Source organism: Cynocephalus volans, chromosome 3 (genome assembly GCF_027409185.1).
Source record: "Cynocephalus volans isolate mCynVol1 chromosome 3, mCynVol1.pri, whole genome shotgun sequence".
NCBI classification, from domain to species: Eukaryota; Metazoa; Chordata; class Mammalia; order Dermoptera; family Cynocephalidae; genus Cynocephalus; species Cynocephalus volans.
In genome coordinates this window covers 118,637,978-118,665,802 of record NC_084462.1, presented here as the reverse complement: position 1 = coordinate 118,665,802, position 27,825 = coordinate 118,637,978, and the positions used below count along the sequence as shown (strand labels likewise).

General features: G+C 40.4%; 1 protein-coding gene across 2 annotated transcripts; it reads left to right on the top strand.

The window, feature by feature from the left end:
* The first annotated feature begins 205 nt into the window (after positions 1–205).
* EGLN3 (egl-9 family hypoxia inducible factor 3) lies at positions 206–27,825 on the top strand. Of its 2 annotated transcripts, none has more exons than XM_063091672.1 (5): positions 206–578; positions 21,007–21,126; positions 22,677–22,813; positions 24,680–24,753; positions 25,611–27,825. In XM_063091672.1, exons 1-5 carry the CDS (start codon positions 504–506, stop codon positions 25,640–25,642), a joined length of 438 nt encoding a protein of 145 aa, XP_062947742.1. In that variant the 5' UTR covers positions 206–503; the 3' UTR covers positions 25,643–27,825. The 2 variants fall into 2 exon arrangements, with proteins under 2 accessions (XP_062947742.1, XP_062947741.1); XM_063091671.1 differs by having other exon boundaries at positions 206–860.

Genomic DNA, 27,825 nt, shown 5'->3' with positions numbered 1-27,825 from the left:
CTCCCTTAGTCACAAACAACCCAGGTTGGCGCCCAGCCCGCCGGGCTGCTTTGCGGTGGGGGAGACTGGGCGGGGGACTGGCCGGGGGTGGGTGGGTGGGGGGGGGAGAAGGGCTGTCCCGGAGGCGGTCCCGGGGCGGGGCCCGTGACGCGCCGAGTCGGCCGGCTTAGGGGTGGGACCTCAGCCTCTCCCGGCCTTTGGCTGCCGCCGCAGCAGTGGTGGCTCCGCGTCCAAAAGGGGTCCTGCGACTCTTTCGCGGGGCCAGTCGGGCGCTGGGACGTGGAGCCCCGTACAACTCCCGCTGGTCTCTGAACGGGGATCTCTTCTCCCGAGAGTTGCGAGCAACTTTACCCTGTCCTTGGCATCGCGGTGGCTCGGGGACCGTGGCCGCCGCAGGTTACTGAACCCCGCGCTACGCTCCCCTGGCCTCGGCTTCGCGCTCGCGTAGATCGCTTCCTCTCTGGTGCACACTGGGGGTCCCTGACCTCGACTGTGCGGGCGAGATGCCCCTGGGACACATCATGAGGCTGGATCTGGAGAAAATCGCCCTGGAGTACATCGTGCCCTGTCTGCACGAGGTGGGCTTCTGCTACCTGGACAACTTCCTGGGCGAGGTGGTGGGCGACTGCGTCCTGGAGCGCGTCAAGCAGCTGCACCGCAACGGGGCCCTGCGGGACGGCCAGCTGGCCGGGCCGCGCGCCGGCGTCTCCAAGCGGCACCTGCGGGGCGACCAGATCACGTGGATCGGGGGCAACGAGGAAGGCTGCGAGGCCATCAGCTTCCTCCTGTCCCTCATCGACAGGCTGGTCCTGTACTGCGGGAGCCGGCTGGGCAAATACTACGTGAAGGAGAGGTCCAAGGTAGGATGCGCGCGGGCGCCCCTCCGCAGCTGCCGCCCGCGGGGACGGGAGGCGTTCGGTGTCGCTCGAATGTAGCCTTCGGAGGGCTGTAAGCAAACTTTGGTTTTTAACCAAGAAGTCAGCCGTGGTTCGTCTCTTTCCCCTACACCTCTTCTCCCCGCCCTAATTCCTACGAGCGAAAGTCCATGTTAAGGGACTCAGGTTATGGTGACCTTCCGTTGACTTTGCAGTGCTTAGGTGGGTGGTACAAGTAGGACACGCTGTGGCTTTTGGTCCGACTTTAATATGTGGTGGTTTTCAAAGATCCAAACGAGGGGAAGGATATTAGCCACAGTGTGTATGATACAAGGTACAGGTGTGCTCGTGATCTTAAATGCCTACTTCAAAGTCACCTAATACTGTCCTTCATTGTGGTCGGAAGGGATATTTACAAAAGCACTCAATGAATTCTGGAGGCGGTTGTGCTTTTGTACTGTGCCGGTTGGTGTGTGGAGTTTGGCAAGTGTGGGAAAGAACACTTTGCATGTGTAAAGGTAAAACTCCCCTTCACTTCTGAGTGCTGTCCTTGACTTCTTGGACCCTGGACACTGCTGGACCATCTCCTTGACTGAAAATTCTCTCTTGGTGCTGAGCTCTACACCACCACCTTTCTTTTCCTAACTATCAACTAATGGCAAAATCCACTTGAAACAACCAATTAAGTGCTCATGAGAGAATCAAGTAGCTCTGGGAAGAAACCGTGTTTTTGTTCACATAGCCAGAGTGACTATCTGTGTAGTAATTTATCTTGGGAACATTCACAGATAGATTGGTAGAAATATGGGAACGTAGGTATCATGATGTTGATGCCCGTACATTATTTTGGGGTATTCTTGCTACTCAGTCTTATTTCAAATGATAGTCCAGCCAGTTTTCCAGTGGCAATTCTGAGTGACTTGTACCTGTATTGTGGTCTGGTCAAGGGGCACTTAGACCTATGGAAAATTTTTACTGAAACATAGTGAGGGGAAGCATACTAGCTTGAGAGGGAAGATGAACATTCACCTGTGTACCATTCTTTGCCAATAAATGTAGTATTTCTCAATTTAAGATTAATCCTGTGATAAAACAAGCCATTATTGTCTCATCTGTCCCATAAGCTGAGAGGAGCACTCCTAATGAAGGGCAGGTGGTAAAAAGTGGAAATGTGTAGAAGTTGAGGTGGATGAGTAGAGGGAGGGGACATAGGTTTCCGTAGGCCTTTCAAACCAAGAGCACATGAATAGAATACCTGAAAACATCGTTATTAAGGGACACAAATAAATCTTTGAGGAAAATGCTACTTTCTAAATTTTACTTTGATTTGGGAAAAATTCAGAGTTAGCTGAACTCTGTAGAAGATTTATGTTAAAGTGTTTCTTTACTCTTCCATCATTTTGGTGGTGGATTAGAAAGTCATTTGTCTTTAGATTAGTTTTGTTTTTGCACTAAATGACCTTGCTTGTCTCCTAGGGTGGGGGAAGGACAGGATTAGCCTCAGTGTCACTGAGGTGCTTGTTGCTTCACTCTGGAAAAGCAGATGGCCTATCAGTTTTTAAAAGTTTTTCTAAACTAAAGTGTTAGGAATTTTCTCCCAGCATTCTGGGGACAGAATTTGCTCTGAGGGAGGTCAGAATTAATAGGTAGAAAGAGGTCACTACTGTATTTGAAAGTTAAATATTTTTATTTAGCTTTGACTTAACGGGTAAGGGTAGGGTTTCAGGCTAGAATTTAACTCAGTGGAATAAAAAGCACTGTGTAAATCGGGGTAAAGAAAGAAAAGATCTCTAGATACGATTCTTCAGTTATGGTTTATCTTCTGGGTAGAATAAATAACTTATCAATTAGCCCTGTCAGAAGGTGACTGTGTTGAAAAGAGGAAATTCATCTTGTCCATTGAAGAGACATCTGCCCATACCCAGATTTCCAGCTTTACTTTGGCAGTTTTGGCACAAAGCTCTTCATTCCTGCCCTTTAGAAAAATCATCTCTAGATTGGGACATTCCCTGGCCGATTAGAACCAAATGCAAACCAGGCTTGAGCAAACAATTAGGATAGTAAAAAATTTTAAAAGTTTGATTTGCTTATATAAAGAAGTATACTAAGTGATGTCTTGTGGCTGTGAGTCTCTTCTTTGTTTTTTTTTGTTTTTTTTTTCAAAGATGACCGGTAAGGGGATCTTAACCCTTGACTTGGTGTTGTCAGCACCACGCTCAGCCAGTGAGCAAACCGGCCATCCCTATATAGGATCCGAACCCGTGGCCTTGGTGCTATCAGCACCACACTCTCCCGAGTGAGCCACGGGCCGGCCCGTGAATCTCTTCTTTGAAGTTCACTATTAAAGCATTATAGAAACACATTCCATTTCTACATGATTTATGTCACTTTCACCCTAATTTAACATTTTTTCTTTACTCACTTTTCTTCCCTCAACTAAGTCCCTTATTTTGTGCTTCTTCCCGGAGTAGTAATAATAGACTCAGTTTCCTTCTGCATCCTTCAAGTGTGTTTTCAGTAAAAACTAATTTTTTTTTGGCAGTTGGTGGGTATGGGGATCCAAACCGTTGACGTTGGTGTTTTAACACCTTGCTCTAGAACAACTAAATTTTTATAAGACAATTTGTGCGTATATTTTAAATTTATTTGTAACTTTTTAGTAAGGAAATTTCCAAACATACATAAACGTAGAGAGACTAGTATAATGAGTTCCCATCACTCAGTTTCAACAATTGCCTTGGGGGGGAGGGGGGGAGGGAGAAGGGAGGGAGGTTTTGGTGATGGGGAGCATTAATCAGCTACAATGTATATCGACAAAATAAAATTAAAAAAAAAAAAAAATAAAGATTTTCCTAATCTTTAAAATGCAAAAAAAAAAAAAAAAAAAAAAAAACAATTGCCAATATGTAAGTTTTAAACCAATTGTTTTTTAGCTACTTGAAATTTCTTGGGGTTATGGTCATTAATGCATTCATCTTATTCTGGTTTTTGCTGGACTTTTAAAGGTCATCGAATAATGTAATGATGCCCTTTATCTCAATGAAACAACAGCAAAGGCATTGGGAATTAAAGAAGAATATATATATTGGACCTAAAATTGAAATTGTGGAACAATATAGAAAGAAATATTAGATGGTCCCTTTCCCTACCAAGAAAGTTATCATTGGTCAAAAATTTATCTGCCTTATCTTTGTTGGAGAAAAATTCAAGGGTGATGGAGACCCTCTGGGGGAAAGGGATTTCCTAAAATGTACAGCAGTATGGTGCCCCCTAACTTCAAGCGCGATCATCATTTCTAGGCTAGCAAAGGATTTCTTATCTGTTATTCCCTTTTGGAGATTTTTGACCATATCCAAGGTAAATATCGTTCATAATTTGCTCTTTTTTCTTTGGCTGCCTAGATCATGAAAATGACTGTTTTCCAGAGAATGTGTTTTACATATATATGTATATATATAAATTTATATATATACATATATATATATATATATATATATATTTTTTTTTGCTTTAGATATTTCTTTAGGGGAGGGGACACCATACTTCTACTCAATTAAGAGAAACGGTGCAGCGATCTTGGGTTTTTGTTTTGTTTTTTTACATCCACTATGCCATGAATTTGTAGGGAATAGGTTCCAGCAGCTCTGCCTCCTTGCCGTTGGTTCTCACAAATGTGCTTCTCTGGGTGGAGCAGGTTGGGGCTTCAGCTGAACCCAGATTCCTTTCTCTTTCTCCTCCTCTTTCTGATCATTTTCCTTCAGTATTTCAGGAAGCTGTCTGGGCTCTTAGAGTGCTTAATATGCTCAATACGCACATTAATTCTCTTGGCAAGTATCTGGCCCTGAACTTGTTTGTTTACGACAGTGCCAACAGCCTGCTGGGTAACGCTGCAGACTCTTCCAGTTTTGCCATGGTAACACTTGCGGGGCATTCCTTTTTGAACAGCACCCATTACCTTGTCTAGGATATCACCTTTCTTGTAGATTCGCATGTATGTGGCCAAAAGGAACAACTCCATGTTTTCTAAAAGGCCTAGAGAACGTAGATCAGTGCCTCTTCTCTTTCCTTTTGTGTTCGTACTTTTGGTGAATTACCAAAAGATGGTGGTTCCGGCCGAAAGGGGGGAACGTGCAATTTATAGAACCCAAAGTCCCTCTGCTTGAAGCAGCTCACTGTAGACTCACTAGTAACTCTAATAATAACTATATTTTATTGAACAGTTTGCTCTGTCTGACTCTGTGCTAAGCATTTTACAAATTTTATCTTAACTTAATCTTCAGAGCCACAATCTTTAACAAATTGAGTGATTAAATAATTTGCCCCAAGTCTCCAAGTCAGTGGTAAGAAGCAGTTTATCATAGGGGTTAGGGGTTTAGGCTTGGAATTACTAACCGTGTGGCCTCAGGCAAGTTGCTTAGTTTTGACCAAGTGTGAAATGAGAGAAAATAATACCTTAAAGCTTTGGAGGGAGGGAGCATTAAATAAGATGATGCACATAAAATTCTTGGCAGAATTCTGAGCCCTTATCAGTGTTACAAGCCCGTAAGTGGGAGATTTGTGGTTTATTTATTTATTATTATTAATAAACTTTATTTTTTAGAACAGTTTTTGGTTCACAACAAAATTGAACAAAAAGTACAGTTTCTATTTACCCCATTCCCAAACATGTACAACGTCTCCATAAGTGGGAGATTTGGGATTCTAACCCAGATCTGAGTCCAGAGTTTGTGCTCTTAACTGTTAATGCTGTCCTACTTTTCCTCCTTTCATTTATTCAGCACGTGTTTATGGAGTGTTCCCTCTGTGGGGTACTGTGCAGGGGTTGGGGATACAGTGGTGAAGGAGCTTATGTTCACATCTACTTTTGAGCTGTAGGATCCCCTAGTTCACACTTGGCTCATTCTTAAGCTTAAAAAAAAAACAAAAAAGCGAAAAAACCTCAAACATTGAAGTGGGTCTGTTGAGTACATTTGAAAAAGAAATGGAATGTTGTGCTAGTGTTTTCCTACTGTTATTTTTAGGAAAAGTATTTATTAACAAGGTTGGTTGTTAGGATCCCTGGCTGGAGTAGCTCTGGACGATGGTGTTGTGAGAGTTGACATTGTGAACAGACAGATCATATTCCCTCCTGGAAACAATACGGAGGGAATGACGACACAGAAAAAGTTTATGAATAAAAAAAAATGTGTTGCAGGGTGGTGGGTTTACTCTCCTGCTGTTGAGCAATAATAGTTTTGGCCTACCCTTCTCATGTGATATCAGGAATATCCATTACTTATTGTGGTTGCAAGCTACTTTAAGCAAAAATAGGAAAATGTACTGCAAAGATCAGGATATCTCTCAGGACTCAAGTGCAGGAAATGCAATCAGGGGTCTCAGAAGACTGGAGCCATGAACTAGGAACCAGAAAGTCCTTAACATCCAGGACAGCTGAGGTGTTAGTTCTTCTCTTTGGAGCTTTATGACCTCCATCTTTGCCTCTCTGTGTGTGTTCTTTTTTCTTCCCCTCTCTCATTTCAATCCAGTGTTTGCTGCTGTTCTATGCATATAGCTCAAGATGGCTGCCTCAAAACGGCCACTTCAGCATTAAGTTTGAGAAGAGCAGAGACTTGAGTAACGTTCCAGAATTCCTATTTTCATGGCCTGGGAGAGAAAGTCCGATTGTCTCACCTTGGCTCAGGAGACCTATCAGCCGTGGTTGGGGGCTGTGGGGAGCATGTAGAATCATGCCACAAATAACGGTTGCGAGGGCCCATGAGAGTGTAATTCTTAGAGCACAGAGCTTGAGGACGGGACACCATAAAGGGTTCTCTGCAATTAAAATCTTAAAAATTTATCTGTGGATAAGGTATTTTAGGGAGAAGCAGCACTGAGTTTGAAGCACTGGAACATCCGTCTGTAAGGATGTGAGGGATTCCTATAAAATGTTTTGTATTAAAAATAACTTAGCTCCTGGAGGAAGGAAATTACTCCAAGGAAATAATTTACAGAATACAGTCCCAGTGACAGTGAAGCCAGTCTCTCCAGTGGATGAGTTTTCATGGCGTTCTTTGTCTATTTTGTTGAGTGTCACCTGGGAGCAAAGAAGGTGGGGATAGGTGTGTGTGTTTAATTTATAATACTTTTTGCTCAATTTTGGGCCACTGGGCATTCCACCACAACCTTAGCAGCTTGCAGTGAAGCAGAAAATCAGGGTGTATCAATTTAATTTATTCATTTACAAATCATTAAATCAGTGCCTTGCCCTGTGGTAGACCTGTGCATGGATGGGAGAAGAGAGGTGGAAAGTGATTATAAAACCAGCTGAAGATATAAACTGAGAGTTGAGTGTAGAGTTAATAATTATCACAAACTTTGCTTTCTCTTTTTCTAGTTAAAAAGCCCACTTTTACACATATTAGTCATTGTTTCTCTTTGGGCTTTCTCCAGTTTCTCTATTTACTTAAAATGAAGTGACCAAAATAAGTGACCAAAACTATACAGGATTTTAATAATATGGATTTTCAGAGATAGAGAGGTATCGGAAATCACGTCAGTCCAATCCCTCCATCATTGGAAAGTTAAGTTTTTATATTTGGAGAGATGATATCTTGATCAGATCCTTGAAAAGGGACTGGGGGTATGTATTGAGCCTGAGAAAAGATACTTTAATAAAGAGGACATATACTGGCTGGGGTTGTTCCATGACTCAGGTAGACTAGTGCCCGGGGGTCGGTAGGTTAATTCTGCTGCACCAGCATTTTATTTGGGAATTTTAAATATATTTGTGATTGAAAATTGGTAAATACCTTTAGGTGGAATTATGTAGCGTGTCTCTATATTTAGCCTTTGGGTGTCCTGAATTATTTCCCTTTCTGACCTTACTCAGCTCCAGCAAAATTGGTGACTTCTTTCCTAATTCCTAACTCAGGCTAGAAAAACTTCTAATTTCATAAATAACAAATGGCCTTGCCTTTTATGACCTCATCCTAAGGACCGTATGAAAGACTTCTCTGATGAAGCTTGAAGGTGGGGTGAAGTTCTCCACCACCCATAATGAGCAGAGCTCATCTGAGAAGCATCTTCAGGTACCCCAGCATCATGTGTACTTCAGGATAAAACCCAGAAGGGTGCTCACCTGTGGGCCACACTTGTTTGGTTTGGCAAGGCCTCTGCTCTTTGACTCAACTTTGTGGCCCTGGGTAAATTCAATGACATTTTAACCTGTGCTCATTGCAGACCAAGGAATAGCTTGCTGGTTAACACTGTGGAGAAGATTATTAATTTTTTGTTAATTATTACAGCCATAATTTCTTTGTACTGGTACTTTGTATGTACCTGTTAAATAATGTTGCTCTAAGAAATTGGTGTCACTTTTCTCTAGTGTTTGTCAAATGCACATGTTCTGACAGTGATGATAGTTCAGATGTATTCTGCTGGGCATCTGCCGGGGGTGCCCAGCGGGTAGCTGAATCTGGAGGCACTGGCATTGTAAATACAACAGACAAATCATTTTATGATGCCAGACTAAGAAATTCAGCTTTGGCAGATTGCCAGGAGCCGTTGATTTGGCTCAGATTTAGAGCTATGTGTCTGTTTGCCAAGCAACATTAGTTAGTTTGGTTAATTATACATAGAATTTATACCCCTTTTCTCTTAATTATTTCTATCTTAAACCAGTATAACACTTTTTAAAAAATTAATTTTTCGTGGCAGCTGGCCAGGAAGGGGATCTGAACCCTTGACCTTGGTATTGATAACACTGTGCTCTAAACAGCTGAGCCAACTGGCTAGCTGACACTTTAATTTTGCATCTTTCAATATTGATTTGTGGGTGAGTTTCTGTTCTTCTTTTCTTTGCTGTTTTAATGGCTGGCTGCTAAGGGGATCTGTACTTTTGACCTTGGCGTTATTAACACTGGGCTCTAACTAACTGAGCTAACTGGCCAGCTCCTTGTTCTTATTTTTGGTGAGCTGGAAGTGACTACAAGTACGTGTTTTTCACCCGCAACCCAATCCCAGCCTTACAGACCTGTGGGTTTGCTGTTGTATAATGCAGGCTTTCACACGTTGTATTGGATTCATTCGGTACCTACCTACTGAATATCTTCAGTGTTCAGTACAGTCAGGACTTCCTTCTTACGCCAATTTTTGATTCTTTAGAAGGTACAATGATCGACATTTCTCAAGTTCTGGAATAAATGTGCCTATCTCATGTTAAATATTTTTTTTTTCCTTCCAAAATGAGGCCGAAATACCAACTATTGCTATACCAAAACAATTCAAAAATACAAAGAATGAGAGGAGGAGAGTAGTCTTGATTATTTGCCAGTGGAAAAAAGACAAAATGAAAAACTCAATTCCAGGTGTCAATTAAATCTATTTTTGGTTTGACTAGGGGAACTTGAAGTTGTTTTGAAGTTTTCAGGATAATACTTGGACCATTGCTTGGAAGATACACTGTTTTCCACAGAGAACAAAGATCCTGCCCGTGCCCCTCCCTCTACTTCCCCTCTCAATTCTACTCATCTGTCTAGTCAAGCCTGAGGGATCATTACACAGAAATCTCAATACCCCACAAAAAATTGACAAGTTTTTTTTTTTTTTTTTTTTGATGGCTTTCATATTCATATTGTTTTGCAGGTTAATTTGAGTGATTGGAGTGGATAAACAAAAGCCTTTTAAAACACAAATTATTGAAGACTAGGGCAGGAACATGTATTATTGGTCAAAATTTGGTCTATTGTGCTTTTTTGTTTTGTTTTTAGGTTTACTATGTAACCTCAAGTTTTGTCTTTTTTTTTTTTTTCCAAACTAAATTTTTCCTTTTCTTTGTAGAAATCCTTGAAGGGAGGTTTTTTAAAGAGATAAAATTTAACCATAAATCACCCACCTTTGGCTCTCATTTTTCCTATATTCCATTTTATGTGCTTTTTTTGTAGAGTATGGTAGTCCCAAACCCGAATCCAGTCATGCAGTCTTTATGCTTTAAAAAAAAAAAAGAAACACAACTAACAGTCATGCTCTTTCCCCATTGTCTACTGTACAATGGTGTAAACTCTTAGGCATTGAAAGCCCTTTATGGCTGACCCCATCTGACCTTTCTAGAGTACATTTAATCTACTGACTGCCCTCCGTCTCCCCAATTCCCTGAAATGCTAGAAACTGATTTGCCAGGCACAATGAACATCCCCATTGTCTTCTACTCTTCAAAATTCATCTCTAGTGCCTGCTCTATGAAGTCTTCCCTCCCTACAGCTGGTGGGTAGCTTAATCCAGGCTGCCCCAGTACATTTATTTATTGGGCTGCTTACCATGCCCCACATGTGCATAGAAATTCCTTGAATGCAGAGACTGTTAAGCTTTGTATGTATATACTTTTAGTGTTAGAACAGTCCCTTACAATTCACAGGTGCTTGTTGGCCTAATTTTGTCTTCAAAAGGAACTTTGATTTCAATGGATGTCAGGGTGTCAAAAAAGCTATAAATGTTTGCTGGGGAAAAAAGGTGGCGGGTTGCATCATGGACTCTAATTTGATGCCAAAGTGTTTCAATATTTTATTAGAGTGACAAGCTATGTAAGACCATCTTGAAGGAGGACCTTAACTTTGTACGTTTTAGCAGGTTGTAAATCCACGTCTGGCTCAGAGAAGCAAGAGAAACTTGGGACCATGAAGCTTACGACCCCAGGTTCTTGTTCTAGCTCAGCCCCTGGCAAGTGTCATCTCAGGACCTCAATTTCCACTTCTTTTATGGATGAGTTAGATATATATTTTTATATTTTAACTTAAATTTGGTCAGCACCTACTACTAGGCACTAGGATGGACATTTCACATTTCTGTTTCATCTCACTGATCTTGGACAAGTCAGTTCTCTGAGCCCACTTTCTTCATCTGTAACATAGGTATCGTAATATGTATCTCTCTCCAGAATTATAAGGAATTAAATTAAAAATGAGACAAAATTTTCATCTGAGAAGGAAAATAGTTGCTTTCAGTGCCTCTTATTTGATTCCTGGAGAGAGCAATCTTGTACCAACAATCCAACTCCAGCACTGACATGACAGTAATCCTCAGAGGCAGAACCCAACACAAAACATTCATGCTGGAAGGTTACAATTGGAATGTTTCCTGCCAGCTGTAGGAATAACACTGCAAAGCCTGTGCCAGAAAATGCCCTAGGAATTCCTCTCACTTCCTGCTCTATCCACCCACTTTCAGTTCTCCAAATTAACTAGTGCAGTTGACCAACTCCTCTTTACTTTTTATCATTTAGGGTGAGGCAGAACTCTTAGTTTTGCTGCAAAATAGCTGTGGTTCTTAGTGGTCCCTGGACCAGCAGCATTACCATCAGCTGAGAATATGCTGTAAGTGCAAATTCTTGGGCTTCTCCCCAAAACCTACTGAAAGAGAAATGCACAAGTTTTCCAGGTGTTTCTCATACATACTGAAGTTTGAGAACCACTGAGTAAAGTTAATGCATTAAGAAGAGTAATAGAGATGGTGCTGTATCTTCCTATAGTTTCTCTGCTCGCGAGAAAATCCGAGCTCATTTGATTAGATCTGAGCTTATTCATTGGTAAAACCAAAATATACAGGTATTTTTAATTCACTTGGGAAATTTTTGAGAAAAATCCACCACATGTTAAACACACATGTATATAACTTTTATTATTTGTTCTAATAAACTTAATTTTTCAGAGCTAGAATTGAGTGAAATTTGGAACAGATTCCTTCCTGTGTGGTGAATGGAGGGGGGAAAAATCATTGTTAATGACAGCAAGAATCTAACATGTATTTAACAGTCTTGCAAGGAGTCTAAGCTGAAGGCAGCAGGAAGAATGAGAAAGAATCATGGCGATTTTGGATGAGCCCAAACTGGTAAATAGTCCTTCAGAGCAGATGCTCTCAATAATGAGCATCTGTAAAGTGCTAACTGTGAATACCATGCAGAAGCCTAAAGTGGTCTCTGGCCTGCCAGGGTAAGGTGGCTATTCCAGCAGGCTGAGGTGTGGGGCTCCTGGGGGAGAATTTGATAAGCAATGGAACCCAGCTTGATTGGAATCAAAGGTATGATTAGGTAGAGGTGGGAGGGTGGCTGCCCCTTGGCTTTTCCTACTTGGTCATGAAGAGCTTTGGTTTCGCAGTTAAGGGTTTGAACCTGTGTTTGGTAAGCCAAGCGTGTCATCTGAGAGTCCTTTGTTGCATTATCTTCGAGTTGAAAGAAGGCAATTTCATTCATGGTTGCTCTGGAAGTAATAACACCTGTTTTCAGATAATTTTTTTCCTGATATTTTTTGGAAGCAGCATTTAGTGGTGGCAAGACCATGGGTTTGGAATTCTGGCTCACCTGCTTAGTTCTGTAAACTAAGTCCAACAAGTTACTTTCTTGCTGCTGACTCTGTTTTCACGTTTGTAAAATGGGCCTTACATCTATCTCTGAGGAGCACGGGGAAGATTAAATTAACCACTTTCCCAGCGCCTAAAGTCAGAGCCAGGCACTTCTTTATTTCTAGTCCCCTTTCCGCTCCCCAAAATCATTTATACGTTTCTCTCAGAAGAGCCCTCTACTCCTCTAACAAGTCTTCTGGATCTCACACCTCCTCTAAGCCAAAGTGAGTCTGTATTCAGTGAATTCTAATTAATGTGATTTTAGAAAGTTCTATATCACGTGGATTCTAATGAATGTGGTAGCAGTGGAGTTCAGATGTCTCCTGAAGAAGTTTTGAACCTGGATAGGGAAAATTTATTTCATCCCTGGGATTCCTTTACCTGGTACTTCTCCATTTTTTCCCAGGGGAAGTACACTTTTATATTTCCTTTTAAATTTTTTTCTTAATTGGACATTTATTATCTGACTTTGAAACAATTCTGAAAACAGTGGATGATGCTGATGTGAGCTAATAGAAAAAGGTCCTGGAGAGGCAGACTTCCTCCTACAGGACCTAAGGGATAGCCTTGGGATAGGACGTGGGCTGCTGACCCACTGCATCTGAGCAGATATGGGCCCTGCAGGGGCTATGGAGATTTTATGGCGGGATTGAGATTGGCCTGCAGTGGGAATAACCAAAGTAAAGACAACAATTTGGACAAATAGTGCTTTGCCGCAGGATTCAGGGTGAATTCTTTGCCTCTTGCTTTTGTTTAAATTCCCCCCTGGAGCTTTAGTTCACAGACTCAATACCAGGCACCCTTAGTTTTTCATATTTTTGTAGTTTTTTTTGCATTTTGTGATTTTCCATCATTCCAAAAGAGTGATAGGCAAGGGTGGGAGGGAGTCAAATACTTCAAGTAGAACTGAAGGTCTTAGTTCTCTCAAAAATGAGGTGGGGGTGAATGAGTTGATATTAGACGTTAGGTAAGCTGTGATGGTAAAGCATGACTTGATGATTAAGGCCTCACACTCTTTGGCCAGACTAAGTGGGTTTGAAAAGGCAAGTTATCTATCCTCCTTTTGCCTCTGTTTCCTCATCTGTAAAATGGAGATAATGTTCCTAACCTTGTGGGGTTGTTATGAAGAATCAAGTAATATTTGTGAAGCACACAGAACAGTTCAGGCACACAGTAAGCACTATACAAATGTTTGTTCAGTAAATAAACGTGGCTACTGAATGTCATGAGTTCTAATCCTACGTTGACTGCTGTGTGTCATTTCTTTCATTCAGCAGATATGCTTTTCCAAGTGCGGGAATGCAAACGTAGGTTTCTCTCCTGCCTTAAGAATGTTGCTTCAAGGCATTTTTCATAACATATTTTGATTGGTAACTATGTTTTTTTTAAATCTATATTATCCATTAATGATGTCTTATCTTAGCAATTGTATTTAGGTTTTCATGAATTCCTTCAAATATTTTAGGATTAATTTTAGATGGAAACGTAAAGAGAGCCATGCTTAATTCTCTGACAGTCTTGCATTCCTTTTCTCTATCATGCTCAGAAACACCTGGTGGAGAGCTACTGGTGAAGTTTTATTTTCCTGATAAGGCTGTTTTCTCAGTCAAGAGTTCAATATCATGAGTCCCTACCCCCATATTGCCTCAAGGATTACTCATGAGTTTGTTTTTCTGTAGGAAAACCATAACTTCTAGATTCACACAACTTCCAGGGCTAATGATTTCTGCTGAGGACTTGTGAGCAGTGTGACTCAGGGCACATGGCTGCTGCTCACCTCCCAGGAACCAGGAACTTAAATGAGATGGGTGTAAAGTGCCACCCGGCTACGTGGGTCCTCAGGAAATGGCAGCTGCTACTATGTGGGGAAAGGGATCAGACAGGATATGGTTAAATGCCTGTCTTTATGTCCTTAACCGTGGGCTCGCCTGACTTTCGCTGATGTAGTAATTGCGAGGAAGAAGCATTTTCCTGGTGACTGGAGTAGTGATGGGAGGCAGGGAGTTCCCCAGTGTTGGTTCCCTCCTCGGGCTGCCTGGCGGTGTGCTCGGGTGTGGGCTGGCTGCCACCCTCACGGAGCGCACGTAGCCCTGTCACTCAGCCATCACCCAGCTGGCGTAGAGCCAGGACTCCACGGGAAGGGCTGCCTTCCCCAACCCAAACAGCCTGTATTGATATGTCGATGTGGCTGGGCCTATTTACCGTGCCTAATTGAAGGGCTCTGGCTGAATCCCCTCCAAGGAGAAGAATTAACCACAATTCAGAAAGGAATGACTATAGTCTTTTAAATTCCGGGCCTCTGAGAATTTCAGTGGCTTCTTGGGGGAGGGTGATTCACTCAGAAGTTTGTGCATGAGGTGTAGTGTCCCCCCTGGCATAGAATATTGATATAGTACAGTTAGATTTTACAGGTTTTGAAGCCCTGTAATTTTGTGCAGACTTCTTTGTGTGTATGTGTGCATATTTCTGGGGGGTGGCATGGGAGCTCATCTCTTTGCTGTTAGAATCTCAGGGGCTATCTGGTAGGACTATCATCACTGACCCAGGAGATCTAAATCAAAGGGTCCACAGTCTGGGTAATTGTTGATGCTTGTTTGGATGATCCTGAAGCAAGGGCCAAGTTCATCTGGGGAAAGGTTTTAAAGTGAAAATGGTAAATTCTGTGCCCTTCCAGGCATGGTGCTGGTGCCTGACCAGCAGGTGCCTGACCAGCAGGAGTGAGCTCTCAAAGCAACTGAGAGCCAGTTATAAATTCTTACTTTACATTTTCAAAAGTATTGAAATTCCTACATTATTAGAAAATTCAGTTGTAGAGGCATGATTATTGCTCTACATTGGGAGGTGAGGTTATGTGTAGCAGTGTTCTAGGTACGTAGGTTCAGGAACAGAATTATATTTAGTTAGATTTGGGGCAAATGAGGAAGGCAGAAGTAGTTTTCATTGTGGAAGTAGAATAGTAGCAAATATTTTCATGAATGATTTAAAGTTTATTGAAAAGCTTACTTACCTGACAGATCTTTGTGTGGTATTCTGAATCTTCTGAATTGTTTGGTCAGATGCTGAAACTTTGGTAAGAGGAACATGGTAGCTGGACACAGTCTGTGTTACTGCCCTATAGAAAGCGTATTTTTTATTTCCCCTCATTTTGTTACATCAGTCTCTTAACTAGAGGCACTAGAAGGAAGGACATAGCTAGGCTTGTTCTTAACCAGTAACAGATTACAAGAAATGCCAAAATAACTGACAGTTTGAGCAAAGTTTTCTAGTTCTTTCTACGTACAGGTAATTTCTTTATGTCAAACTAGGTGAAGGTAGAATGAATGCATAAAAAAAATTCTGAAGAACTGTTAATGCTTACGAGAGTACTTCAAAAAGTTCAGAGAAAAATAGAATTAAAAAGTAATACAAATCTTTCCATGAACTTTTTGAAGTGCCTTGTGTATATTAGTGCTGTTTCATCATCGCATTGAGACCTTACTTTTTTTTGTCAGTTCCACAAAGAGTGGGACCAAACAGTGGCAAGTGTGAGCTTTGTGTGACATTTTCTTGAAACTCAGAGAAAGCTTTGCATAGTTGGCTATCATCTTGTAAAGAGGCCTGTGAAAATTGTACTGTTGGAATTTAAGTGACAACAGTGGATCCCATAAGTTGTCCTCGAAGATCACACACCCCAAACAGGGAAGTCGGTGAAAGGCTAAAGCAGTAATTACAGTTTGCTTTTCCAGTCTTATGGATTAAGTTGTAAAAGATTTTTGGAATTCTCTCTTTACTCTTTGTTAGAGCCAAATGGAAAATAATGGATTTGGACATTTTGGCTTAATTTGTCTTTAGATTTTTTTTTTTTTTAAAAGAACAAAACTTGCATATACCATGACTCTTCCAAGTGTTTTCTCACTCCAGCCTTTCCTGCAGTGTACCTGCATATAGCAGTTTGAATACTTAACGATTTTTCATTCTTTTATTTTTAAATAGGAGAATTTCAATTTTAGAGCTGCTGCTAGCACATGTAGGGCCTTTGTTCCAGTTACTAATCCCTGCACTCCCTCCCCACAGATGCATTACCAAATGGGGGCCCAACCTCAACAGGGTGCCTTTAGGAATGCAGGACACAAGTGTACAAACCATGGGCTGCCCTGCTCACTGTCAACATTCAGTGTGTGTGTGAAAATGTGTGCTGAGCACAAGTCACCCAGAAAAATGACCCCAGAAGTATAGTCTTCAGCTCCTCTTCCCACAGCTGACTAAACCCATTGGCAAGTTTGTCACCTAGGCTGTTGTCACCCCGACTGTTTTCACCCAAATATAAATGAGACCCATTTCTGGCCAGAAAACTGCAGCTATTATCATTCTCCATTATGATGAGTTGCTTGGCTGTTTTTCCAAGCTAAAGGAGGTGCATGGTCATCTGTATTTCTTTCCAACTCTTTACATATCTAATTCTCTGTAAAATTGTGCCTTAATGTGGAGAGAGGAAGGATCCTGGGCCCCCATTGCTTTGTACCGGGTGGACATGGGAGAAGAACTTGAGGGGGGAGGGGTGGGAGAGGCACGTGGAATGTGGATGAAGCTTTGTCTTTGGACAGGATATGTTTGAGCCTGATGAAGAGAGATGGGGAAGGTGCCCACTTATAACTCAGGAGCTACCTCAAAGTAGCTTGACTTCTTGGGAGGCCTCAGACAGCCATCTCAAAATATAGCCCGATGCAGTTTTTTGTGGCCCTGATTAAATAATATTTAGGAGATCAACAATATTTAGGAGAGTTTACATAAAAATCTGATTTGCATGCTACTCTCATAAAATCTGAAGACTTGTCCTCATTGCAAATAACAGCAAATCCCTTGGTGTAGGTAGCATAGCATACACTGCAGAGTTCTGACACATATGTATACCTGATTGTTTTCATTCATTTATGTTACTGGCGAATGTCAAAGGCTATTTTAGTTGGCCAGCCCTGGATTTGAAACTGCAATGCACTGAAGTAGAATTGCATCCCTGAAGAAGAGACATTCTGTAACCCCAGGTGAAGGGAAGACAAATGTGCTATGTCATCAACTTTAAAAATAACTTTTATTAGGCATTTAGTGTGTGCCAGGGCTTGCCTGAAGCATTTTACATGGATTATCTCCATCAGTCCTAATAAACCCATTTTACAGGTAAGCAAACTGAAGTGTAAAGAGGTTAAGTTTGGATTACCCTGTACGCAAGTCACATTTTATTCAAAGTATGCTCTGCTCAAGACCATTCTTAATTCAAAACAAATCCTTATAAATGTTGGCTGGTCTTTTTGCTTAGCCTGAGGGTCTGCTGAGTGGACAGTGGAGGTACTGATGCTAGTTTTTAAAAATGGTTTGTACATGCAATTAAGCTGTGGTTGATTGCATTCAAGAGTGCTCTGTTTAGGCACTGGACTGGAAATCCTAGACTTTTTTCAATTTTACCTTGGGGCTTGATGAGATACGGTTTTGTTTTTGTTCTTGTTTCGAAGTCAGCTCACTCTAACAGAACCACTGCTTTCTTTTCCACCTGTGGTGGTAATACTTAGATTTGGCTGTTAAAATTCTATACATTTGTGTACATCTTCGAAGAACACAGAGACATTTCTGCCTGAACGTGACTTGGGTGTCTACAGCACATATCTCTGGTCCAGAGCCAGCCAGGAACACCTGGTTCACCCCTACACTCATTTCCTATTGCTACAGAGCTATGGAGAGGCCCCTGGGGATGTTGGGGCTGGGGGGAGTGTGCACTGTGGGGGTCAGTGAAGGAAATGGTGAATACATAAGGGGATACGTGAGTTTATCTGCACATCCAAGAATAGCACTATGGAACTACACTTGTATGTGCTATTGTAGATGGCACTAATATGTTATTAAACTTCTGTAAATTTCAAATATTAATCCAGTTAGGAAGTTTTAGTAAATGAAAAGCTTACAATAAATAAGACATCCTCCCAATATGCGTCAGTGTTATTGCTTGATATGTTTGTTATGTGATTGTTAAAGTACTCTGGCCCTGTTTTTATAACAATAAAGCATTGAAGCATTTTCCTCTGTTATACACTCTAAATCCTTCTTCAGGCTTGATGAGGTTCAGATAGCAACTCAGTTGAATTGATCAGTTTCCGGAGTTTGTTACTGCCCCGTGTGCAAATTGGCACAGAAGTGAATGGCTAGTTATTGAAGTGAGACTTGCCTCTCAGAGCATCCTTAGCCTCTTGGTTTTGGACCCAGCAAATAGTTGGGAATATGCCCAAGCCAAGACCCATCTCCTATGGCACTCTTCCAGAAAACACACTGATAAATTGGCCAGATGTAGTTTCTACAGGCCCACTGAGGCTCGCAATGATTTCCTTCCATTGTTTCAAACTTGATGCATATGGCTTCTGGAACTAGGAGAGAGGGTGAATATTCACTCTGTCCAGAAAAATTATCTGTTCCTCTTCCTTAAGCAATTAGATACTTTGCTGACATTTAGGGGTTTTGTCCTAATAGTAAGTCCCCTGGACTTGTGCTAGCTCTTTCTCTGTGTATGTTTTATAGATGCAGCAATTAGTAGAATATGTACTTTTGTGAATTTGTATCTATCTCTGATTTTCCAGTATTCTAATCTATGCTGACTTCTGAGTTAGGTAAGCACTTCATAATGCGTTGAAGAACTATGTTGCTTTTTCTGGAGTTGATGCTTGGATCAAATCTTAGACATTCTTGGGGCTTCTGTAATCCAAGCCCCTCTTTATAGGAAAACAACCAAACCTGGGGTCACTCAGTTAGTTGCAGAGTGAATTAGATGGCAGGTGTTCAGACCACTGACCTTTTCTTTAGAGTAGAGAAGTTTAAGAATATAAGATTATAGCACCAATGGAGTACTTTTTCTTTTCAGCCATACACAGTGTGTGTGGGGGGGAGGCTGAGATGGTAGGGGATCCATCCTATCCTTGTTTGTGGCTTAAGTGACTTTCATTATTGGCTCAGTGGTGGCTCTTATAATCCTAATAGGTGCTTCCAGGGATGGGAGATTCCCTGGTCATTACAGGTGACTTCATTCATCTCTTGTCCAGGTAGTCCCATTATTTCTATCTGCTGCTAATTGCCTTTCCCCAAGCCATCCTTTGCTTAGTGGTACTGTTGTTTGTTACATCTTTATTGCAGTTTCCTCAAAATTCCACCTTCTGGAAGATGTTCAAGCTAACAGCTTAACTTCATCTCTAAGAACGGCATTGCATAGACATTTTCAATGTTCAAAAGCAGGACATGGGATTACTAAGTTACATGAGGATATAAAATGTGAGAGATATAACAATTTAAGCTTTAAGATCATCGTAAAGCCAAGTTACCATCAGCTTTGTTATTGTTCTAGTGTGCAGTGATGCCTAGTTCCGTGTTTTCATGCTACTATTGGGAGTGACTTGGCAACCCAAAAAAGCCAACTCATCGAACCACTAGCACATTATTTTGGGGCTCTACCCAAATGGTCATTTTACCAGTGAAGCAAACTTGCCATATATCAGGGGATACATGACCTAGATCCCTACATGTATGTTTAAAGATAGGTTTTTAAAATGACAAAAAGCTATTAATCTAGATAGAATGTGCCAGTGTAGATAGAAAGAGCCATATGTTAATTCACTGATTTATTTACCAGTTTTAAATGGACACCTTCTATGTGTCAGGCACTATTCTAGGTGCTAAGAATACATCAGTGAACAGTACTGGAAAAAAAAAAAAAAATCCTGTCCTTATGTTGCTGGTTCCAATATCTTTTGTATACATATCACATTCCTATAAAAAATATTTTTAAAATATGACAGTGTTCTGTGAAAAAAGAACTGGCTTTTTCAAAAGTACTTTGCCTGTTTTTCCTACTAGCTGTTATAGTTTTTCCATGGAACAGTTAGAAGTTTGTTAATAGTAATTCTCTAATAGTAATTGTCAGTAGGATTTTTGGTATGGCTTTCTGCTTTATTCTTCCACCTGGTTGATACAGGTAGCACTTAGACAAAGGAAGAGAACTTCAGATTATCACCTGTTTTGATAATTGTCATGTAGAAAGAAGACATGCATTAAGAAACACATATTAAGACAGGTGTGTGGCTTTTTCCCTGAAAGGGATCTGGCTTTGTTGTTTGTGCTAGTGAGTGAGTGCGCAGCTTCCCACTGACCCTTCTCTCTTAAGCATCCTACTGAATAAGCCTGACCTTTTCTTCTTTTGTGATTGGTTCTGTCTCTTTGTAAATGTGAATATCTTTAGCCATTGTTCCAAGATAGTGTGATTCGGTGATTCAGGGGCACTTGCTAAACAGGCATGCATAATCCCTAAGCTCCACAGCTAGTGATTCTGATTTTGTGAGTCTAGGATGGGAACCCAGAAACCACTTTTTCAAAAGGGAGTATTGAAGAAAAGTGGGGCATTCTAATAATGATGTAGGTGGGTTACTTTAAGAAAGACTGAAGTGGGGCCGACCCCATGGCGCACTCGGGAGAGTGCAGCGCTGGGAGCGCGGCAGTGCTCCCGCCTCAGGTTTGGATCCTATGTTCTAGAACTGTGAGAATACTATTGAACTACTTTCCACTGGGCTGAACCATAAGGTAGGACCTGGCTATTAATCTTACACACTGAAGAGTTCGGACTTATGTACTGTATATGCAGTTAAGCAGCCAGCAGCCACCTGTAAATGTCACATAGCGCCCAAAGAGATATTGTTCACCCTTGGGAGAAGATTGTCTCAGCTTTGCTAACCAGCTTTCTTGGGTTTCTCTGTAGGCAATGGTTGCTTGTTATCCAGGAAATGGAACGGGTTATGTTCGCCATGTGGACAACCCCAACGGTGACGGTCGCTGTATCACCTGCATCTACTATCTGAACAAGAACTGGGATGCCAAGGTACTTTGGAATAATGAGAGTAAAGTGCGGGGTTAGAAACTATAAGACAAGAATGCCAATAACTTAGAGGAAGGTTTTGAGTTTATAAAAGCTCTATCTCCCACTGACAAATTTTTTCTATTTGTTTTGTATTTTTCTTTTCTCCTCTCCATGGAATTAGTACTAAAGTTGACGAGATGAAAATAATGGATATAAAGTTAAGTTGGAGGGAGTAGGTAAGGTGAATATTAAGGCACAGGTTGATGAAGGGAAGGTAATTTAACAGAATTAGGAGTCAGTTATTTTAGTCTAACTTAGAGCTGATATGATTCTCAATGCAGAATAGGATACATACTTTTTCCTTGCAGCAGCACTATTGAAATAATTCCACAAAAATAGAATTGTAGCATATAAAACCATCCATGAGAGAGATTTCCTAAACAATTCCTTCTCTCAGGGTGATACGTCGTGTTATGGCCGCTTGCTGTGGCTTACTATGGTTTGCAAATGCCAAAGTTTTTGTGGCTTATTTTTGTATTGTAGGACATGTAGATAGACAGAGATATGAAGCCCGGTTCCATGCTTTCAAACATTTGTGTGGACTTTGTATGTTTTCTGAAACTTAAGAATGATTTAGGAGTCTGGGAAGTCAGAGAACTTGGCAAGCTTATTTGGCCTTTGAACCTTCTGCATCTCCATTTCCTCTCCATTAGGGCAGACACTGGCTGTCATAAAGCAATGATATTTTATCTGGGGTCAGAAAAACGAAACCTGGGAAAGCAGTGAATCAGTGAAAAGGCTTGTTTCTTCTCCCTGTTTGGTAACATGACTGGAATCCATCCATTAGGTCTCCTTTAAAATCTTTAGGGGTGCTGTCAGAAGCAAGAGAGGAAAGTTATCAGGTCAATAATAGGGAATTGTTGAGGTACTGCTAGTGTCAGCTGTTGTGCTGTTGGGAAACATTATCGTGAGGCCTGAATTCTACCCTGAATATGGTTATTCTAGTAGGACAGATTGGGTGTTAATGTAAAAAAAAAAAAGTAATTCAAGAAAATGATGTGTGTCATAAAAGGTACAGATAAGATGGTCTGAGAGTTAAAAAAAAAAAAAAAAAAAAAAAAGAAGCATATAACTCCTAACGAACAAGGTCAGGTAGGAGTTAAGGAAGTTTAGAAGGAAGCTGTAAATTCTAATTGAAGGGGACGTTATGTGTGATGATTATCTTAGGAAGCTGTTAATATTAGATGGGAACATATGAAATTGCTGTTTTGTTTGTTTTGGTCAAAACCAGTCGTATATTGGCAATTCTGTATGATTCAATCTAATGGTGCTCTATTTTGTGCCCATGGGCTTCATGATTGTGGGGGTGGGAAGGCTCTGTTTGGTATGAGGTAAATAAGGAGATATCTCTACAACTTTCAAGTAAAATTTGGAACCAAGTGTGAAGTTGAAGTAAAAATTTGGGGTAATATATGCTTGGAATGCCATTGTTTCTAGATGGGGCTGAAATATCATTGTTGATAAACTATATGTGAGACCGAGGAATAATGCACCTTCTTTGTGGCCCTCAGCTGCATGGCGGGATCCTACGGATATTTCCAGAAGGGAAATCATTTATAGCAGATGTGGAGCCCATTTTTGACAGACTCCTGTTCTTCTGGTCAGATCGCAGGAACCCACATGAAGTCCAGCCTTCCTATGCAACCAGGTAATAGCCAAGGTCACGATTCTTCTCCAGGAGCTGGTTGTACAAACCCCAGTTCCGGAGAACTCTCTAAACTCATGTCCTGTGCATAGGGGAACTGACCACATCCCAAAACTGAGAGCAAACTTGTTTGGAGTCGATAAAAATTATAGGGGAAACTTTGTAGATTCTTTAGTATATAAAACTATCCCTTCAGTTTGAAATAATTATTAACAAATTGCTTTCTGTTAGGTGAGCATATTGGATGCCAAATTTTTGAACATTTTTCTCTTCTGTCCTTTCATCTCCTCCTTTCCTTCCACCCCCTCTCATTAAAAAAAATCTAATGTTGAATTACCCCTAGATAATGTTGGCCATCACGTATCAGGAATTCTGTCTGGTGACTTTGGATGAGTTTACAAGTTGCCAGTTGCAAGTACAGAAAGAACCTTGAAAAAAAGAAAGAGTAATTTATTCTGACTTTTTTTCCTTTTTTCCTTTTCTTAGCTTAAAGTTGGCTTGGGCTTGCTGTGTCCATGTTCTAGCAATTGAATATTTTTTAGAAATCTTTTCTTTTTTTAAATTTAATTTAATTTAATTTTTTTAAAAATTTTATTTTGTCGATATACATTGTGGTTGATTATTGTTTTGCCCCTTACCAAAACCTCCCTCCCTCCTCCCTCTCCTCCCTCCCCCTTAAAAATCTTTTCTGTAGCATGTGCATGTGAAGATTTTCAGGGTAACTGAACAACCTAGTATTGTTTAGTAACAATCTAGAAATGCTTGATAAAAATCTTAATTCTTGATTCTGCCTCTCATTTACCTTTGCCTTATGGCCAAAGCTGTAAACCAGGCAGTACTGGAGTGCTGTGGAGTACAGCATGTCCTGGGGATAGCAGTTGGGGACAGGGGGAGAGAGCTTTGCTAGGGTGGTGACTAAACCTTCACAGGCCTAATTAAGTTAAAGTCACATGTCTTCCTCCAGAAATCACAGATCTGAGCCCCAAACAGAGTTATATATTAAAGGCCAAATTGGAATGAGCTCTAGATGAGCAGGTAACTAATTCTACCACCAAAGTCCGCTTGTGGCTTGTCTTATGGGGTATAGTAATTAGACCCTGTCATTTGTGGCAGAATTTTCTGGTTATTCCCCAGTCCTATGGTGACTAAGTTCGCAGGGAAAACATTAGCAAATGTTGATGGGAGCCCTTGAAAAAAATCAAATGCTAAAAAAATTTCAGTAGCTGATAGTAATTATAAAATGAGACTTTTAAAAAGTCCAAACATGAAATGGCTCCTGTGACAGTCTTTCCTGTGGATGGATAAAGCAAGTTAGTGGGAAGCTTGAGGGCATCATTTTTCAATTCTGTCTTTGCCTCAGCATCCAAAGCTAAAGAAAGCAAGCCAAGAGTTTTAAACATCCTGTGACTTAAATAAGTTACTCTTCAAAGCTTCCCTCAGTGTCACCTCTTCTTCCCTGTGCTCTCTCCACCTACTTGGGTCTTATAGTCTTTAGCGGAATGACTCCCTTATAGTCCTTTCTGTATGGGTCATATTTATCTGTTGCATTATTTGTTAAATCACCTGTCTTCCCTGCTAGAGCTTCAGATCCTTGAGGAAGGGGAAGATCTGTTCACAGCATTATTTGAATTTTCAATGCCAGGATAATGCCTGGCACTTAACTGGAATTCCTAATGTGTTTTATTACATTTAATTAGAATTGAAGCTAGAGAAGTTAATTTTATATTAAAATTGGGGGTGAACTTCTAATAGGGAAAACTTTAAATGCTGGTTTTACAAATGACTTTAATGTGAGATTTGTAGTAAGTTTATTTGGTTTTTTGGTAGTATTATTAAACCTCTTTTCTTATACTTGCTTATCTTTCACAGATATGCTATGACTGTTTGGTACTTTGATGCTGAAGAAAGGGCAGAAGCCAAAAAGAAATTCAGGAATCTAACTAGTATGTGTTTGATAATTTTCTGTGACTTTTGATCAAGTCATTCTGTGCTTTTATTCAATTTTATATATTTTCTAACATACTGTGTTTAATCTTAGTTTTGGCTTAGCTTCATGTATAATGACATCTTGATGGGTTTAACCCTGAAACCTTGGCCCTAACTCTCTTAGGAAAATCAGAAAAAATGCAACGGGCATCCCCTGTGAATGCCCACTGATTGTGTGATGGTTTATGTAGATGGGAAATAGTTAACTTTTTATCATTGATGTTAACCAGACAAATGTAATTAAATTTGGCCCATGATTTTGGCGCATTGCAAAGGAAATACAATGTAATCCAGCTGCAATGGCTACTTTATTATACTGGCATGAGACTGTGACTCTCAATATAAAATAAAAGCAGGGCTCATGTAATATAAGGTGAATATGACTTAACACCATTCCTGTCCCCTCCAGCCAGTATTGTAAGGCAGCATTTCCCAAAATATGTTGCATTAAAACACTAATCCCATCAAGTTGATTTACAAAGAGGTAACTTTCTGACTCCCAAAATGTGAAAAGTGTTGCGTACTGTGTCGCTCTTTTGAAGAGTCACAGTGCTCACTGGCATGTTAAATTAAGGCTCTAAGGAGGCCTGCAGTAAAGAAACTTATATAACATTGCTTGATCCATGCCCCATTTGGACTGTATGTCTATTAAACACCAAAGAAAACACCATTTTCAAAGCTGCATCAGGAGGCTTCACTTTGTTTTATAAGATGGGAAATGTTTACTTGAGGCTTTTTTTGTAACATTTGTGCCATAAAACTCATCAGATCTGATTATCTACCCTCTTTATTCTCTCTTGTGTCCCCAACCCAGGGAAAACTGAGCCTGCCCTCACTGAAGACTGACCATGCTCTGAAATCCGCTGGCCTAGTTCATGTTAGTGACAATTCCTGAATTCCCTTCAAGAGTTGAGATCCAAAGATGGCCTTGTCCGTGGCGACGAACTCCCCCCTGCTGCTTGCATTGTTCACATCCCTGTCTTGCATGTGGTACTTCATATTTTCTTGCCGAGACTGCACTGAACTTCAGATACTCTCTTTATCAGATGAACTCATTGGCTAACTCCAGAAATACCTGCAGACATCCTACCTGGCCAGTGGTTTAGCTGATAGATTTGGCAATACTGGCTGTCAGAACAAGAGCCTGGAAGCGCAGGCGAGGGAAGGAATCTTACTTGCACTTTACGTATGCTTCATGATTTGAAAGGAGGAGGCTCACGAAGAAAAAAAGTAATGACAGATGCTACAGGGAGAGACATCACTGAAGCCTTAACAGCAGGAAACAGAAATTTGTGTCCTCTGAACAATTTCCAGATGTTCTTAATCCAGGGCTATTGGAGTTTCTGGACAATTATTACAACCCAATGACATTATTACCTCTAGAAAGGGCTGCTGTCATTGTTGTCAATATGTAAGTGTCCCATGGGTTGTGCTCTCCTTTCTCTTGTAGTCCTACAACCTGGATTTTCTGCCTCAGCCCGATTTTGCTGAAAATAATGACTTTCTGATCAAAGATGATGCCATTTTTCTCTATTTTCACTTCTTACCTAGAGATCCTAATTCTTAATAGGTTAAAACTAGACATTAACTGTTTTGATGGCTTTGTTAGAATGGAATTTTAATTTAAATCAGAGGAAAACAATCTCTCTGGTTTAATGTCAGCCTGTGATAATTGTGGAAAGAGCTAGGTCTAATGATCTACAATAAACGTGTGCATCTTGAACAATTTGAGAGGGAGATGGAATTGGAAATGTGGGTGTTCCTGTTTTTTTCAATTTTCCTTTTTTAATGAGCTCACCCATCTTCTTTAACAAAATGAAAAAGAATAGGATGCTGTATTTTAAAAAAGAAAATAGAAATTTAAAAATCTCAAAGCTATTTGAGTTCTTCTATGTTGTCTGTTTCAAGCAGCCTCTCTTCAGCCAACTTGACTCTTCAGATCCACTGTTGGTGGTGGTGTGGCCAGAGTCATGGAATTTGCTAGAACTGTGGAAGTTTCTGCCATTGCATTCTACTGCTGCAGTTAGCAGAGATTCCACTACATCAAGAGCTGTATTAAGCGTCTATCGTTATAAAAGTTACCCCTCTTAGTTTTCAGTTCTACTTTCATGTTTTTAAAATCCTTTTAATTTCTTGCTTGAAAATCCCATGAACATTAGAGAGCCAGAAATGTTTTCTTTTGTCATGTATGGATATATAGACTTTCCAAGAAAGAAGTTTATTTTTTCCTTTTTTGGTTTTGGAAAATTTCCAGATAAGACATGTCACCATTCATTCTCACAACTGCTCTATTTTGTTTTACCATAGTACTTATTCTAACTTACTATGTAGTTCAATTATTTATTATGTTTATTGTCTTGTATCCTTCCTCTGGAGTGCAAGCACAACGAAGACAGGGATTTTGTATGTCTTTAATCAGTGAAATATATTTCCAGCATCTAAAATAGTGCCTGGCACAAAGTAAGGGCTCAGTAAATGCTTGTTGAATAAACTCATTTCCTTCATCTTTGGCAGGATGGGCTGGCTAGAATTTTTACATACATCTTTCTACCATTGTTGACTCATAAATTTAGGGTAAGAATTTTCGGCAGGTTTAATCATAGTATCATTTCATATTTGCTTACCTATGAATAGGTCACTTATTGGCCACTATGAATCTAAAAACTGAACAATAATATTTCTGCCCTTCTGTATCTTGGGACATAATGTAAGAGTAGCTTCAGGATAAGACAGAGTACTTTCCTCCTTTGGAACAATTTTGAAAAACTTCAATAAGAGAGAAAGAAGGAAGGTTATTTATTAGGAATTTTATATTCTGTAAAATTGTAAGTACGTTTTTTCCATGATTACTAATGTCATGAGAATGCTAGTGACCACATTCTGAAGGCGTATCATGTAGTTCCAATAGTACATCTTATATTTTTCATTTTAGTTAATATTTTAACTTACCAAAAGATCTGACCTCTTAGGTCTTGCTTATTTCTTCCAGACAAAGGTCCTATAAACTAATAAACTATATAACAAATCAA